The 14,433-nt window shown below is 41.5% G+C and overlaps 2 protein-coding genes across 2 annotated transcripts in view; both read right to left on the bottom strand.

Annotated features, from left to right (window-relative positions):
• The window catches only part of LOC127444918 (uncharacterized), a 239,234-nt gene that overhangs the window by 124,122 nt on the left and 100,679 nt on the right, over positions 1-14,433 (bottom strand). The gene's annotated exons all lie outside the window — the stretch shown is intronic.
• LOC127444745 (vacuolar protein sorting-associated protein 8 homolog) overlaps positions 1-14,433 on the bottom strand; it is a 151,736-nt gene that overhangs the window by 82,916 nt on the left and 54,387 nt on the right. Inside the window, exon 3 of the mRNA XM_051704307.1 lies at positions 4,569-4,745. Within this exon, the coding sequence (XP_051560267.1) occupies positions 4,569-4,745 (177 nt within the window). The remainder of the gene's footprint in view (positions 1-4,568; positions 4,746-14,433) is intronic.

Below are 14,433 nucleotides of genomic sequence, written 5' to 3'. Positions count from 1 at the left end.
ATGCGGTCAATCTGTTTTGCTGTTCATGACACCCTTTCTTTGCTTGCATATCACTGATTGGAGGTTTGCAATGTTTTTGGCCATGTTTAGGCACAAAAACAGTGGCAAAAGTCAAATCAATCAAATCAAATCACTTTATTGTCACACAGCCATATACACAAGTGCAATGGTATGTGAAATTCTTGGGTGCAGTTCCGATCAACATAGCAGTCGTGACAGTGATGAGACATATACCAATTTACAATAACATCAAATTAACACAACGCAATTTAAACATCTGTTATACATAATTAAACATCTGTTATACATAATTACACTCAACTTAAAACATCAAATTAACACAACACAATTTAAACATCTGTTATACATAATTACACAACTTAAAACATCAAATTAACACAACACAATTTAAACATCTGTTATACACATAATTACACTCAACAATATACAAATAATAACATACACTGTACAGTATACAATATGCTGTTTTTTTTTGTTTGTTTTTTTACTATATAGATACTATATAGATACACATTATTCAATAAAAATTAAAATATATATGAAAAAAGTATATATATATATATATATATATATATATATATAGAATGTACAGTATTGTACTGTATTGACATTCAGGCTGTCGGTTGATAGTCAGTTGTTAAGAGAGACATAATATATAACAGTAATATAATTTATGACAGTCCGGTGTGAGATAAGAGAGTAATAAAGTGCAGGGCTGATGTATTTTGATCGTGGGAGATCAAGAGTTCAGAAGTCTGATTGCTTGGGGGAAGAAGCTATCATGGAGTCGGCTGGTGCGGGTCCTGATGCTGCGATACCGCCTACCTGATGGTAGCAGTGAGAACAGCCCATGGCTCGGGTGGCTGGAGTCTCTGATGATCCTCCGAGCTTTTTTCACACACCGCCTTGTATATATTTCCTGGAGGGAGGGAAGCTCACCTCCGATGATGTGTCTGGCAGTTCGCACCACCCTTTGCAGTGCTTTGCAGTTGTGGGCGGTGCTATTGCCGTACCAGGCGGAGATACAGCCAGTCAGGATGCTCTCCACAGTGCAGGTGTAGAACCGTGTGAGGATGTGGCGGTTCATTCCAAACTTCCTCAGCCGTCTCAGGAAGAAGAGGCGCTGATGAGCCTTCTTCACAACGACTTCAGTGTGGACGGACCATGTGAGTTCCTCAGTGATGTGGACACCCAGGAACTTGAAGCTGCTGACTCTCTCCACTGGTGCTCCATTGATGGTGATTGGACTGTGTTCTCTGTCTTTTCTTCTGAAGTCCACCACAAGCTCCTTTGTCTTACTGACGTTGAGGGAGAGGTTGTGCTCCTGACACCAGTGTGTCAGAGTGTGCACCTCCTCTCTGTAGGCTGTTTCATCATTGTCAGTGATCAGACCTACCACCGTCATGTCATCAGCAAACTTAATGATGGCATTGGAGTTATGTGTTGCCACACAGTCATGTGTGTACAAGGAATACAGTAGTGGGCTGAGAACACAGCCCTGCGGGGCTCCAGTGTTGAGGGTCAGTGATGAGATGTTGCTGCCTGTTCTAACCACCTGGCGTCTGCTTGACAGGAAGTCCAGGATCCAGCTGCACAGCGAGCTGTTTAAGCCCAGAGCCCGGAGTTTCTCATCTAGCTTGGAGGGCACTATGGTGTTGAATGCTGAGCTGTAGTCTACAAACAACATTCTCACATAAGTGTTCTTTTTTTCCAGGTGGGAGAGAGCAGTGTGTATTGTAGATGCAATGGCATCATCAGTGGAACGGTTGTTGCAGTATGCAAACTGCAGCGGGTCAAGATTGAGTGGTAATACAGAGCAGATGTAATCTCTGATTAGTCTCTCAAAACATTTGCTGATGATGGGGGTCAAAGCAACAGGACGCCAGTCATTTAAACAAGTTATTTTCGATTGTTTTGGAACAGGCACAATGGTGGATGTTTTAAAGCATGTGGGGACTACAGACAAAGAGAGGGAAAGGTTGAAAATGTCCGTAAAAACACCAGCCAGCTGGTTCGCGCACGCTCTGATGACGTGGCCCGGAATGCCGTCTGGACCCGCGGCTTTGCGGATATTCACCCGTCGGAAGGATCGGGTTACATCCGCTACAGAGACGGAGAGTGAACTAACCTCTGTAGCTTCGGCCGTGAGAGCTCTCTCCGCGAGGGCGGTGTTAGTTCCCTCGAAACGAGCATAAAAAGTATTTAGCTCATCCGGTAGAGAGGCAGCGGTGTTCATGGCGGAGTTTTTATTCCCTTTAAAGTCCGTGATGATGTTAATTCCCTGCCACATGCTTCTAGAGTTGGTGGTGTTAAACTGTCCTTCAATCTTGCTCCTGTACTGGCGTTTTGCTGTTTTGATAGTTTTTCGGAGGGCATAACTGGCTTGTTTATGCTCCTCCGCGTTCCCGGAATTAAAAGCGGAGGTCTGCACATTAAGTGCCGCGCGAACATCGCTATTGATCCACGGCTTCTGATTCGGATAGATTCGCACAGTTCTGGTCGGAATCACTTCCTCTACACACGTTCTGATGAAACGCATTACGCTATCAGCGTAAAGCTCGATGTCGTCATCAGAGGCGGACCGGAACATCTCCCAGTCCGTGCGATCAAAACAGTCTTGTAGCGTAGAGTCTGATTGGTCCGACCAGCACTGGATTGTTCTGAGGGTGGGTGCTTCCTGTTTCAATTTCTGCCTGTAAGCGGGCAGAAGCAGAATGGAAGAGTGGTCCGATTTGCCAAATGGTGGGTGGGGGAGGGATTTGTAGCCATCCGGGAACGGAGAGTAGCAATGGTCCAAAACCCGGTCCCCTCGTGTGTTGAAACTAATGTGCTGGTGATATTTTGGTGCGACTGATTTTAAACTGGCTTTATTAAAGTCCCCGGTCACAATGAACGTGGCCTCAGGGTGCGCGGTTTCCTGCTCACTTATACTCCCATACAGTTCCTTGAGTGCCCGGTCTGTGTCGGCTTGTGGGGGGATGTACACAGCAGTGATAATGACCGCTGTGAATTCCCTCGGTAGCCAGAATGGTCGACACAGAAGCATAAGAAATTCCAGATCAGGAGAACAGAAAGACTTGATGGAATGTACGTTCCTCTGATCACACCAGGATTTGTTGATCATAAAACATACACCACCTCCTCTAGTTTTACCTGAGAGGTCTTTCGCTCTGTCCGCTCGGAGCATGGAGAACCCCGTGGGTTCAATGGCTGAGTCTGGAATCTCCGCAGACATCCAAGTTTCCGTAAGGCAGATAATGCAGCAGTCCCTCGTCTCTCGTTGGAAAGAGATCCGCGCTTTCAGCTCGCAGAGCTTGTTATCCAGAGACTGAACATTTGCCAATAGAATAGTGGGTAGCGGGGGTCGATTTGCGCGGCGTCTTACTCTGATGAGAACGCCGGCTCTGTTTCCCCTTTTCCTCCTGCGTTTCCGCGGCTGTGCTGCCCAGACAAAGGGCTCCGCTTGCGTGTTTGTAAACAGCGGGTCGGCTTTGAGGAATGTGAAGTCCGGTTTACGGTGTGAGATCGCTGAACCAATGTCCAAAAGTGTTTGTCTGTCGTAGACAATAAGGCAGACAACATCCAAGACAAAAAACATAAGAATTGTAAACAAAACAAACAAACCATTGCTATGTTGTGTCGAAGCTCGCAACGCAGCAGCCATACTCGGCGCCATCTTGAGTCCTCTGATTGGAGGTTTGCAATGTTTTTGGCCATGTTTAGGCACAAAAACAGTGGCAAAAGTGTAAGCGCGAAAAAAACGAATACACACCAAATTTACCTCGTGTTAATATGCAATTACAGATTCACAGCACATGAATTACACTTATGCAAAGCATTAAAGTATTGCTAATATTTGCAACTTGATTTATACTTTTACAAAATGTTCTGTGCATGCAATTTATTTTTACGCATGCAATTTGATTTATGCTTTCACAAATTTTACTCTGTGCATGCAAATTTTTCTATCATGCTTGTAACTTAATTTACGCTTTTACAAATCTTACTCTGCACGTGCAAATCATTTAGGCACTATTTTACCTTCATAGTTTTTGCATCTCTAGAAAATAAAATACACAATTACAGAGTCTTCTCATGTGTCAAAATGGGGCTTTGTAATCTAATATATTGATGGTTTGAAAAATCTGCCTGAAATCTTAGATGTTTGATTACCAACTGTTTAGAGTGATTCTACATAACATTTGTGCATTTAACTTTTATATTCCATAACTAATAATATTACATGTGTGATATGTTAACTATAACTATTTGTTTCTGTATGACTAATGTATACAAAATAATGAGTGGTGGGGAACAAAAAATTTAAAAAATATCAAAATGCACATGTAATTTTACAATTTATAGTGTAAATAAATGTATCCTTTTTATGAGAAAAAAAATAACTGATTTACACACAGAGACACAAACAAAGATAGAGAAAAGTAAAACTAGGAATTAACAGATCAATATATTGTGATCTTGAAAAACAGATCAGGATGCTGAAACTACACACTTCCCAGATAACACTCACGCACACACAAACACACCTCTCTCTGCTGCTGGTTGAGGCCGTGTGAGTTCCTCTGACACAAAGCAATGATGTCATGAAGAGCTTCCTCCACTCTTTGCAACAGACTCTGCACTTTATCGCATGCCTCGTCAGCGTTGGGCCTGTCATCCTCTGAGCCCTCTAGAGCAAGTTTGTGGAGTTTGCCCTTCAGGGTCTGAGAAGCAGAGATCAACAGATCGATAGCACATTTCCACCTGCCCTTTCTGTCTCACCAGGGATATTCAATGCACTGCTCTCTGAAACTGTTCTTTTTAATTAACTGCTGATTTTAGAGAGTGAATATGAAATAAGTGCATGTACATATAAATACATTTACATATATCCTAGCCAACTAGCATTGCTTTAGTATAACAATGACATTCTAAACATTTTCAGTTAATCTGAACGCTGCCACTGGAAGCTGATGTTGTTCTCATACCCATGGTGAATCAAATAGAAAATAAAACAATAATGTGAATAGAACAGAACAACCATATACAATGATAAATGGAGTCTGTTGGTCACACAGTATGGTCATTCTCAGTGAATAGTGACTGCATGAGGATAGAAATTGTTACAAAGTGTTTTTTGTTTTTAACTAGATGCTCTGATATCAATGACGGATATAATACCTAGAGTGAGCTATCATTTAGCATTCCCATTTATATCAATGGTAGTTGCTTGGCTGCTACATGGAACCCCAGAAGTGTGTGATTTTTGAATTCTGACATTTTTGCACATGGGCACTCAGTAACAGACACAGGGTCTTTTGAGCCGAACAACTTAACCATAAATGCCTTGACGTATTACTCTGGAGCTGCAGTAAAATTACATCCTAAAACAAGGCTGACTGGTTGATGGCACCAATTATAAACCTTTTACTAGCAACTATTTTAAATGAAAAGTTCACCCAAAAATGATAATTGTTCCAATCCCCTCTATGGATTGTAGGTTTTTTTTTTTTTTTACAGATTGGCAGTAGTCGAGTTGATGAGTCTGCTCATTAGTTCAAATCAAATCAAATCAAATCAAATCAAATCACTTTTACTGTCACACAGCCATATACACAAGTGCAATGGTGTGTGAAATTCTTGGGTGCAGTTCCGATCAACATAGCAGTTGTGACAGTGATGAGACATATACCAATTTACAATAAACATCAGATTAACACAACACAATTTAAAGTCTAATATACACATAATTACACACAACACAATATACAAATAATAACATACACTGTACAGTATATAATACACACAATATAGATACACATAATTTTTTCTCCCAATCAGACACTTGTTATTTTGGTTATTGTTTTTTTTTTTTTTTTTTTTACAATTAATTTTATGTAATTACTTATTTTTATATATATATAAATTATACTTTCGCTTCTGTCGTGGCTTACGAGCTGGTCGTGAAAATGGGGACTCGTGTCCGGGATTTCGTGGAAATTTTTAATGATCCCTTTGTTTTCAGCGTGATTTTTTAAACTTAATTTGTTAATTTCTCATCATTTACCCACCTTTATGCCTTCTCAAACTCGTATAAATCTAGAGATTGCAGTCTCCTAGGCGCGATCATGATTTGAAGCTTGTTCACACTTCCTCTAGCTTGAAGCATGAGCAGACTAAAAATTTTTAATGAAAAAGGTTTTTTTGAAAATGATTTTTGTCTGTTTCTCACCCAAAACTGATAGTATTGCTTCAGAAGACAAGGATTAAACTACTTGAGTCTCTTAAACTACTTTTATGTCCTTTTTGTAGCTTGGACGTGTTAGACCACCTTGACTTGTACTGGAGTGAAATATTCACATCATATCTCCAGCAAAATATCTTTGTGTTCCACAGAAGAAACAAAGTCATTTGAGTTTGAGACAGCATAAGGGTGTGTAAACAATGAGAAAATTATAATTTTTGGGTGAACTATTCCTTTAGTGATGCATCAGTTGTGATGTCAAAGGCAGCAGACAGGGAAAAATAAAGTCAATTTACCACTTTTTAAGGGCATTGAAAATGGACTTCCTGTTCCTGTTGCTGACGGCACGCTGCATGAGTGTTTGTAGCCTGCTAGCCTGCTTAGCATTGCTTATTCTTATTCTCATATGTTCATCGTTTTATCCTTTATCATTTTACCACGTGTTTCGGGTTTATCTGCTTTTCTACTGTTTCATCTGTATTTTACCTGTTGCTGCTGGCGCCTAGCTCGAGTCTGTGTTTGAAGCCTGCTAGCTTTTTTTTTTAGCATTGCTTATCTATCTGTTTTCAGCTTTTAATCCTTAACATCTGCCATTTTTCAGCACTCATTGGGTGTCCCCCCAGTCCTATCGTGATTCAACTGCGTGCATTTTCCACGTGCATCCACTTTCTATTTTTACCGAGATTAAACTGTGCAAATTTTACAGCGCGCACCCGTATTTCCCCTCTGTGTTACACGGATTATTGCATCAATCTCAAAGCACCACTTATCAAGAACAACCATAACAGCAAACAATTGCATGAGGGATTCACATCGATCTCAAACATTCACCGCTCTGGAACAACCAACAACAACAATCAATTGCGGTAAGTCATGGCATCCGCTCATATTATTTCTTCCTGCATTGCATGTCACGTGTTTACAATAGCTTCTTCCGTCAGCAGTGAGGGATTTACATGTGCTAAATGTAAGGAAATAGTGAAGTTGATGGAGAAGGTTAATGAGTTAGAGACACGCATCCAAACGCTAGTGGAGGTCAGTGAGAAAGAGAAGCCGGTAGATACTGTTTTGGATGCTGGCAGAACAGCAAGCAACACACACACACACTTTGGTTCTGGCTCTAGAGCCCCCGCAGCAGGCCGTTTGGGTGACGGCTCGGCGGCATACTCGCTCAGCATAGCGACACCACTCTCCCATTCCTGTTAGGGTTTCCAATCGATTCTCCCCACTCAGTGATGCACCCACTGAGTATCATGTTGAAAGAGCCCTAATAATTGGTGATTCTATTGTAAGGAACATGGAAATAGAGATTCCAGCCATTATTGTTAAATGCATTTCAGGTGCCAGAGCGTCTGACATCAGATCAAATTTACAAGTGCTGGCTAATGCTAAACGTAGATTTTCTAAAATTGTTATTCATGTCAGCACTAATGATGTCAGGCTTCGCCAGTCGGAGATCACTAGAGATAATTTTAAAGAGGTATGTGAATTTGCAAAAACAATGTCAGACACTGTAATATGCTCTGGCCCCCTCCCTGCTCATCATGGTGACAAGGTTTATAGATGATTAGTGTCACTGAATGGCTGGAAGCCTGAGTGGTGTCTGGAGAATAACATAGGATTTATAGACAATTGGAAGAGTTTTTTGGGTAGACCTGACCTGCTAAAGAGAGACGGACTCCATCCCTCCAAGGGAGGTGCTGCTCTCCTCTCTAGTAATTTGGCACATAGTCTTAATAATGATAGTATTTGACTAACTGGGGCCCAGGTCAGGAAGCAGACAAACTGGTTAATCCAAACGTCTACTAGCTGCCTTGAGATGTCACACAGGTCACATAAACTTCAAAACATAGAGACTGTATCACCAAGAGAGTGTGTCTGTTCCCTGAACTACCAAACACAAAACTCTCACTAAATCATTTAGAAAAAATATGATTAAGGTCAAACTTGAACAAAACAAAAAAATTAAAGATAAACATCATATGAAGGTAGGGCTACTAAACATTAGATCTCTTTCTACCAAAGCACTAATTGTAAATTAAATTATTACAGATCATACTTTGGATGTGCTCTGTTTGACTGAAACCTGGCTTAAACCAGATGAATATATTAGTTTAAATGAATCTACTCCCCCAGGTTATTGTTATAAACATGAGCCTCGTCTGAAAGGTTGAGGAGGAGGTGTTGCTACAATTTAAAATGAAGTTTTTGGTGTTATTCAGATGACAGGATATAAATTTAAGTCTTTTGAACTAATAATGCTTAATGTGACACCATCAGATATATACAAAAAAAAAACAACAACTGTCATCTTTTGCCCTTGCTACAGTATATAAATCACCTAGGCCTTATTCGGATTTCTCTGCAAATATTTTTATCAAATATTGTAGTTACTGTAGATAGAGCTTTAATTGTTGGTGATTTCAACATTCACATAGATAATGAAAATGACACAGTGGGATTAGCATTTATCGATATTCTCAACGCTCTTGAAGTCAGACAAAATGTGACAGGACCAACTCATCGCCATAATCATACACTAGATTTAATTCTGTCATATGGAGTTGATGTTGATACTATAGAAATTCTACCACAGAGCGATGAGATCTCAGATCATTACCTCAAATCAAATCAAATCACTTTTATTGTCACACAACCATATACACAATTGGGTGAAAGTCTTGGGTGCAGTTCCGAGCAACATAGCAGTCATGACAGTGATGAGACACATACCAATTTACAATAAACATCAGATTCACACAACACAATTTACATATCTAATATACACATAATTACACAACACAATAATAATATACAATGTACAGTATACAATACACACAATATAGAATACACATACACATAATATAGAATACACACATACAATAAAAATAGTATATAAAGCCTGCCTGATGGTAGCAGTGAAAGCAGCCCATGGCTCGGGTGGCTGGAGTCTCTGATGATCCTCTGAGCTTTTTTCACACACCGCCTGGTATATATAGTATGTCCTGGAGGGAGGGAAGCTCACCTCCGATGATGTGTCTGGCAGTTCGCACCACCCTTTGCAGGACTTTACACTTGTGGGCGGTGCTATTGCCGTACCAATGATGCAGCCAGTCAGGATGCTCTCTACAGTGCTGGTGTAGAACCGTGTGAGAATGTGGTGGTTCATTACAAACAGAGGAATTTGAAGCTGCTGACTCTCTCCACCGGTGCTCCATTGATGGTGATGGGGCTGTGTTCTCTGTCTTTTCTCTTGAAGTCCACCACAAGCTCCTTGGTCTTGCTGACATTGAGGGAGAGGTTGTGCTCCTGACACCAGCGTGTCAGAGTGTGCACCTCCTCTCTGTAGGCTGTTTCATCATTGTCAGTGATCAGACCTACCACCGTTGTATCATCAGCAAACTTAATGATGGCATTGGAGCTGTGTGTTGCCACACAGTCATGTGTGTACATGGAATACAACAGTGGGCTGAGAACACAGCCCTGCGGGGCTCCAGTGTTGAGGGTCAGTGATGAGGAGATGTTGCTTGCCCATTCTAATCACCTGCCATCTGCTTGACAGGAAGTCCAGGATCCAGCTGCACAGCGAGCTGTTTAAGCCCAGAGCCCGGAGTTTCACATAAAGCTTGGAGGGCACTATGGTGTTGAATGCTGAGCTGTAGTCTACAAACAGCATTCTCACATAAGTGTTCCTTTTTTCCAGGTGGGAGAGAGCAGTGTGTAGTGTAGATGCAATGGCATCATCAGTGGAGTGGTTGTTGCAGTATGCAAACTGCAATGGATCCAGTGAGGCAGGCAGCACAGAGCAGATGTAATCTCTGATTAGCCTCTCAAAGCATTTGCTGATGATGGGGGACAGAGCAACAGGACGCCAGTCATTTAAGCAAGTGATTTTGGATTGCTTTGGTACAGGCACAATGGTGGATGTTTTGAAGCATGTGGGGACTACAGACAAGGAGAGGGAAAGGTTGAAAATGTCCATAAAAACACCAGCCAGTTGGTTCACGCACGCTCTGATGACACGGCCCGGAATGCCGTCTGGACCCGCGGCTTTACGGATATTCACCAGTCGGAAGCATCGGGTTACATCCACTACAGAGACGGAAAGTGAACTAACCTCTGTAGCTTCGGCCGCAAGAGCTCTCTCCGCGAGGACGGTGTTTCCCTCAAAACGGGCATAAAAAGTATTTAGCTCATCCGGGAGAGAGGCAGCAGTGTTCACGGTGGAGTTTTTATTACCTTTGTAGTCCGTGTTGATATTAATTCCCTGCCACATGCTTCTAGAGTCAGTGGTGTTGAACTGTCCTTCAATCTTGTCTCTGTACTGGCGTTTTGCTGCTCTGATAGTTTTGCGGTGGGCATAACTGGCTTGTTTATGCTCCTCCGCATTCCCGGAATTAAAAGCGGAGCTCCGCTCATTAAGTGCCGCATGAACATCACTATTAATCCATGGTTTCTGGTTGGTGTAGATCCGTATTGTTTTGGTCAGAGCAACGTCCTCTACGCACTTTCTGATAAAACACATTACGCTAACAGCGTAAACCTCGATGTCGTCATCAGAGGTGGACCGCAACATCTCCCAGTCCACGTGATCAAAACAGTCTTGTAGCGTAGAATCTGATTGGTCCGACCAGCACAGGATCATTCTGAGGGTGGGTGCTTCCTGTTTCAGTTTCTGCCTGTAAGCGGGCAGAAGGAGAATGGAAGAGTGGTCTGATTTGCCAAATGGTGGGCGGGGGAGGGATCTGTAGCCATCCCGGAAGGGAGAGTAGCAATGGTCCAAAACCCGGCCCCCTCGTGTGTTGAAACTGATATGTTAGTGGTATTTTGGTGCGACTGATTTAAGATTGGCTTTGTTAAAGTCAGGGTGCACAGTTTCCTGCTCACTTATACTCCCATACAGTTCCTTGAGTGCCCGGTCTGTGTCGGCTTGTGGCGGGATGTACACAGCAGTGATAATGACCACTGTGAATTCCCTCGGTAGATAGAATGGTCCACACAGAAGCATGAGAAATTCCGGATCAGGAGAGAAGAAAGACTTGACAGAATGAACGTATGTTCCTCTGATCACACCAGGATTTGTTGACCATAAAACATACACCACCTCCTCTGCTTTTACCTGAGAGGTCTTTTGCTCTGTCTGCTCAGTGCACGGAGAACCCCGCGGGTTTGATGGCTGAATCTGGAATCTCCACAGACATCCAAGTTTCCGTAAGGCAGATAATGCAGCAGTCCCTCGTCTCTCGTTGGAAAGAGATCCACGCTCTCATCTCGCAGAGCTTGCTGTCCAGAGACTGAACATTTGCCAGTAGAATACTGGGTAGTGGGGGTCGATTTGCGCGACGTCTTACTCTGATGAGAACGGCGGCTCTATTTTCTCTTTTCCTTCTGCATTTCCACGGCCGGGCAGCCCAGACAAAGGGCTCCGCTGGCGTGTTTGTAAACAGCGGGTCGGCATTGAGGAACTGGACGTTCGGTTTTCGGTGTGCAATTGCAGAATCAATGCCCAAAAGTGTTTGTCTATCATATACAATAAGGCAGAGAATATCCTAGACAAAAAACATAAGAACTGTAAACAAAACAAACAAAAAACTGCAATATTGTGTCGGAACTCGCAACGCAGCAGCCATCCAAAAAAGTCCAAAACCTCGTCTCTTGTATGCTGCGATCAGCTTATGTTACTCAATCTACACCACGCTATCTTTCAGGTATAACTATTCTTTCGACCACTAAAGATAGCTTCACTAATAATCTTCCAGATCTATCTCATACACTCAGTAAGCCCCAAAGCCTAGAAGAACTTTATGAAATAACAGAAAATATAAATACAGTCTTCTCTAGCACTCTTGATAGTGTCGCCCCCCTTCGATTAAAGAAAATTAAAGAAAAAAGCCCTGCACCATGGTACAATGATCACACTCATGCTCTCAAGAGAGCAGCTTGGAAAATGGAGCACAAGTGGAATAATACAAAATTAGAGGTATTTCGCGGTGCATGGAAGGATAGTGTCTGTAGCTACAGACAAGCACTAAAAGCTGCCAGGTCAGCATATTTTATCAAACTCATAGAAAATAACCACAACAATCCTAGGTGTTTATTCAGTACTGTGGCTAAATTGGTTAGGAATAAAGCCTCAACTGAACCAGATATTCTGATGCAGCACAAGAGTAATGACTTCATGAATTTCTTTACTGATAAAATTGAAATAATCAGAAATAAAATTGGAATTATGCAATCATCTATCACAGTACCTCAGAAAACAGTGTCGCATAATTTTCCTCACGTGCAACTTCAATCCTTCACTGTCATAGGTCATGAAGAGCTAACAAAACTTATCGAAACATCAAAAGATGCAATACCAACTAAGCCCTTAAAAGAGGTATTCCCTGTAATCTCAAAACCTCTTCTTAATATTATTAACTCCTCGCTATCCTTAGGACATGTCCCAAGAAACTTTAAAATGGCAGTTACCAAATCGCTTAAGAAGCCACAGTTTGATCCTGGAGAACTGGCTAATTATTGACCGATTTCAAATCTCCCGTTTATGTCGAAAATACTAGAAAAGGTAGTATCCTCCCAACTATGTTAATTTCTACAGAGAAATAGTACATATGAACAATTTCAGTCAGGATTTAGGCCCCATCACAGTACAGAGACTGCACTTATCAGAGTTACAAATTACTTGCTCTTATCATCTGATCGTGGCTGCATTTCACTTCTAGTGCTTTTAGATCTTAGTGCTGCATTCAACACGATAGATCACGACATTATTTTGAATAGGCTAGAGAATTATGTTGGCATTTGTGGACTTGCATTAGAATGGTTTAGGTCCTATTTAGCAGACCGCTACCACTTTGTCAATGTATATGAGGAATTGTCAGACCAAACAAAAGTAAAGAATGGAGTGCCACAGGGATCAGTTTTAGGGCCTCTGCTTTTCTCCTTGTATATACTTTCCCTGGGAGATATCATCAGGAATCATGGAATAAGTTTGCACTGCTATGACGAAGATACCCAACTTTATATTTCTTCAAAACCTGAAGAAATTTCACAATTCTCCAAATTAGTAGATTGTATCAATTAAATAAAAGATTAGATGGCCAGAAATTTCCTTCTACTCAATTCCGCCAAAACAGATGTACTAATTATTGGACCAAAAACCTCTAAAAACAAGTCGCTAAAATATAATTTGACTCTCGATGGATGTACTGTTACATCATCTTAAACAGCGAAGAACTTAGGTGTTATATTTGATACCAATCTGTGCTTTGAAAATCAAATTACCAATGTTTGTAGAACAGCATTCTTCCAGCTAAGAAATATTGCTAAATTACGACACATGCTCTCTGTTGCTGATGCCGATAAATGAATTCATGCATTCATGACCTCAAGACTAGATTATTGTAATGCATTACTGGGAGGATTTCCAGCAAGATCAATAAATAAACTTCAATTGGTTCAAAATGCAACAGCCAGTGTGCTGACTAGAACCAAGAAATATGATCATATTAGCCCCATTTTATCGTCGTTACATTGGCTACCTGTTAAGTTTCTTATTAATTAAAAAATTCTGTTAACTACGTACAAAGCCTTGTATGGTCTAGCTCCGCAGCACTTAAGTGACCTTCTACCATGCTATATTCCATCACATTCATTACGATCGCAAAATTCTGGCCAGTTAATAATTCCTAGAATATCAAAATCCACAAAAGGAGGTAGATCCTTTTCATATTTGGCTCCTAAACTATGGAATAGTCTCCCTAACACTGTTCGAGATGCAGACACACTCACTCAGTTTAAGTCTAGACTCATCTATTTAGCCAGGCATACACTTAATTTATCATTCAACTCACAATTAGGCTGCTTTATTTATCTATAACTTTGCAATAAATTGAATGGCATCAATGCTAATATTATTCTATTTGTTTCCCTGTCTCAACCTCGGGACTCCTATCCTGAGGTCACCAGAACCGGCTGGATCCAGCTCCATTCCTGCTTTGTGTTGGACTCCACTGCTATGTGTCTCTGAGTGATGACGACTAATAGCAGCCGGTGCCAGCCAAACATCACTTCAGTCTATTACGATGGACTTCAGAGGATGAACTGATGCCAACTCTAACCATAAGACATGAGATACATCATATGCCATTGCCTGAACCTTGGATTTA

Source organism: Myxocyprinus asiaticus, chromosome 8 (genome assembly GCF_019703515.2).
Source record: "Myxocyprinus asiaticus isolate MX2 ecotype Aquarium Trade chromosome 8, UBuf_Myxa_2, whole genome shotgun sequence".
Classification (NCBI taxonomy): Eukaryota; Metazoa; Chordata; class Actinopteri; order Cypriniformes; family Catostomidae; genus Myxocyprinus; species Myxocyprinus asiaticus.
This window is presented reverse-complemented; position numbering and strand designations above follow the sequence as displayed.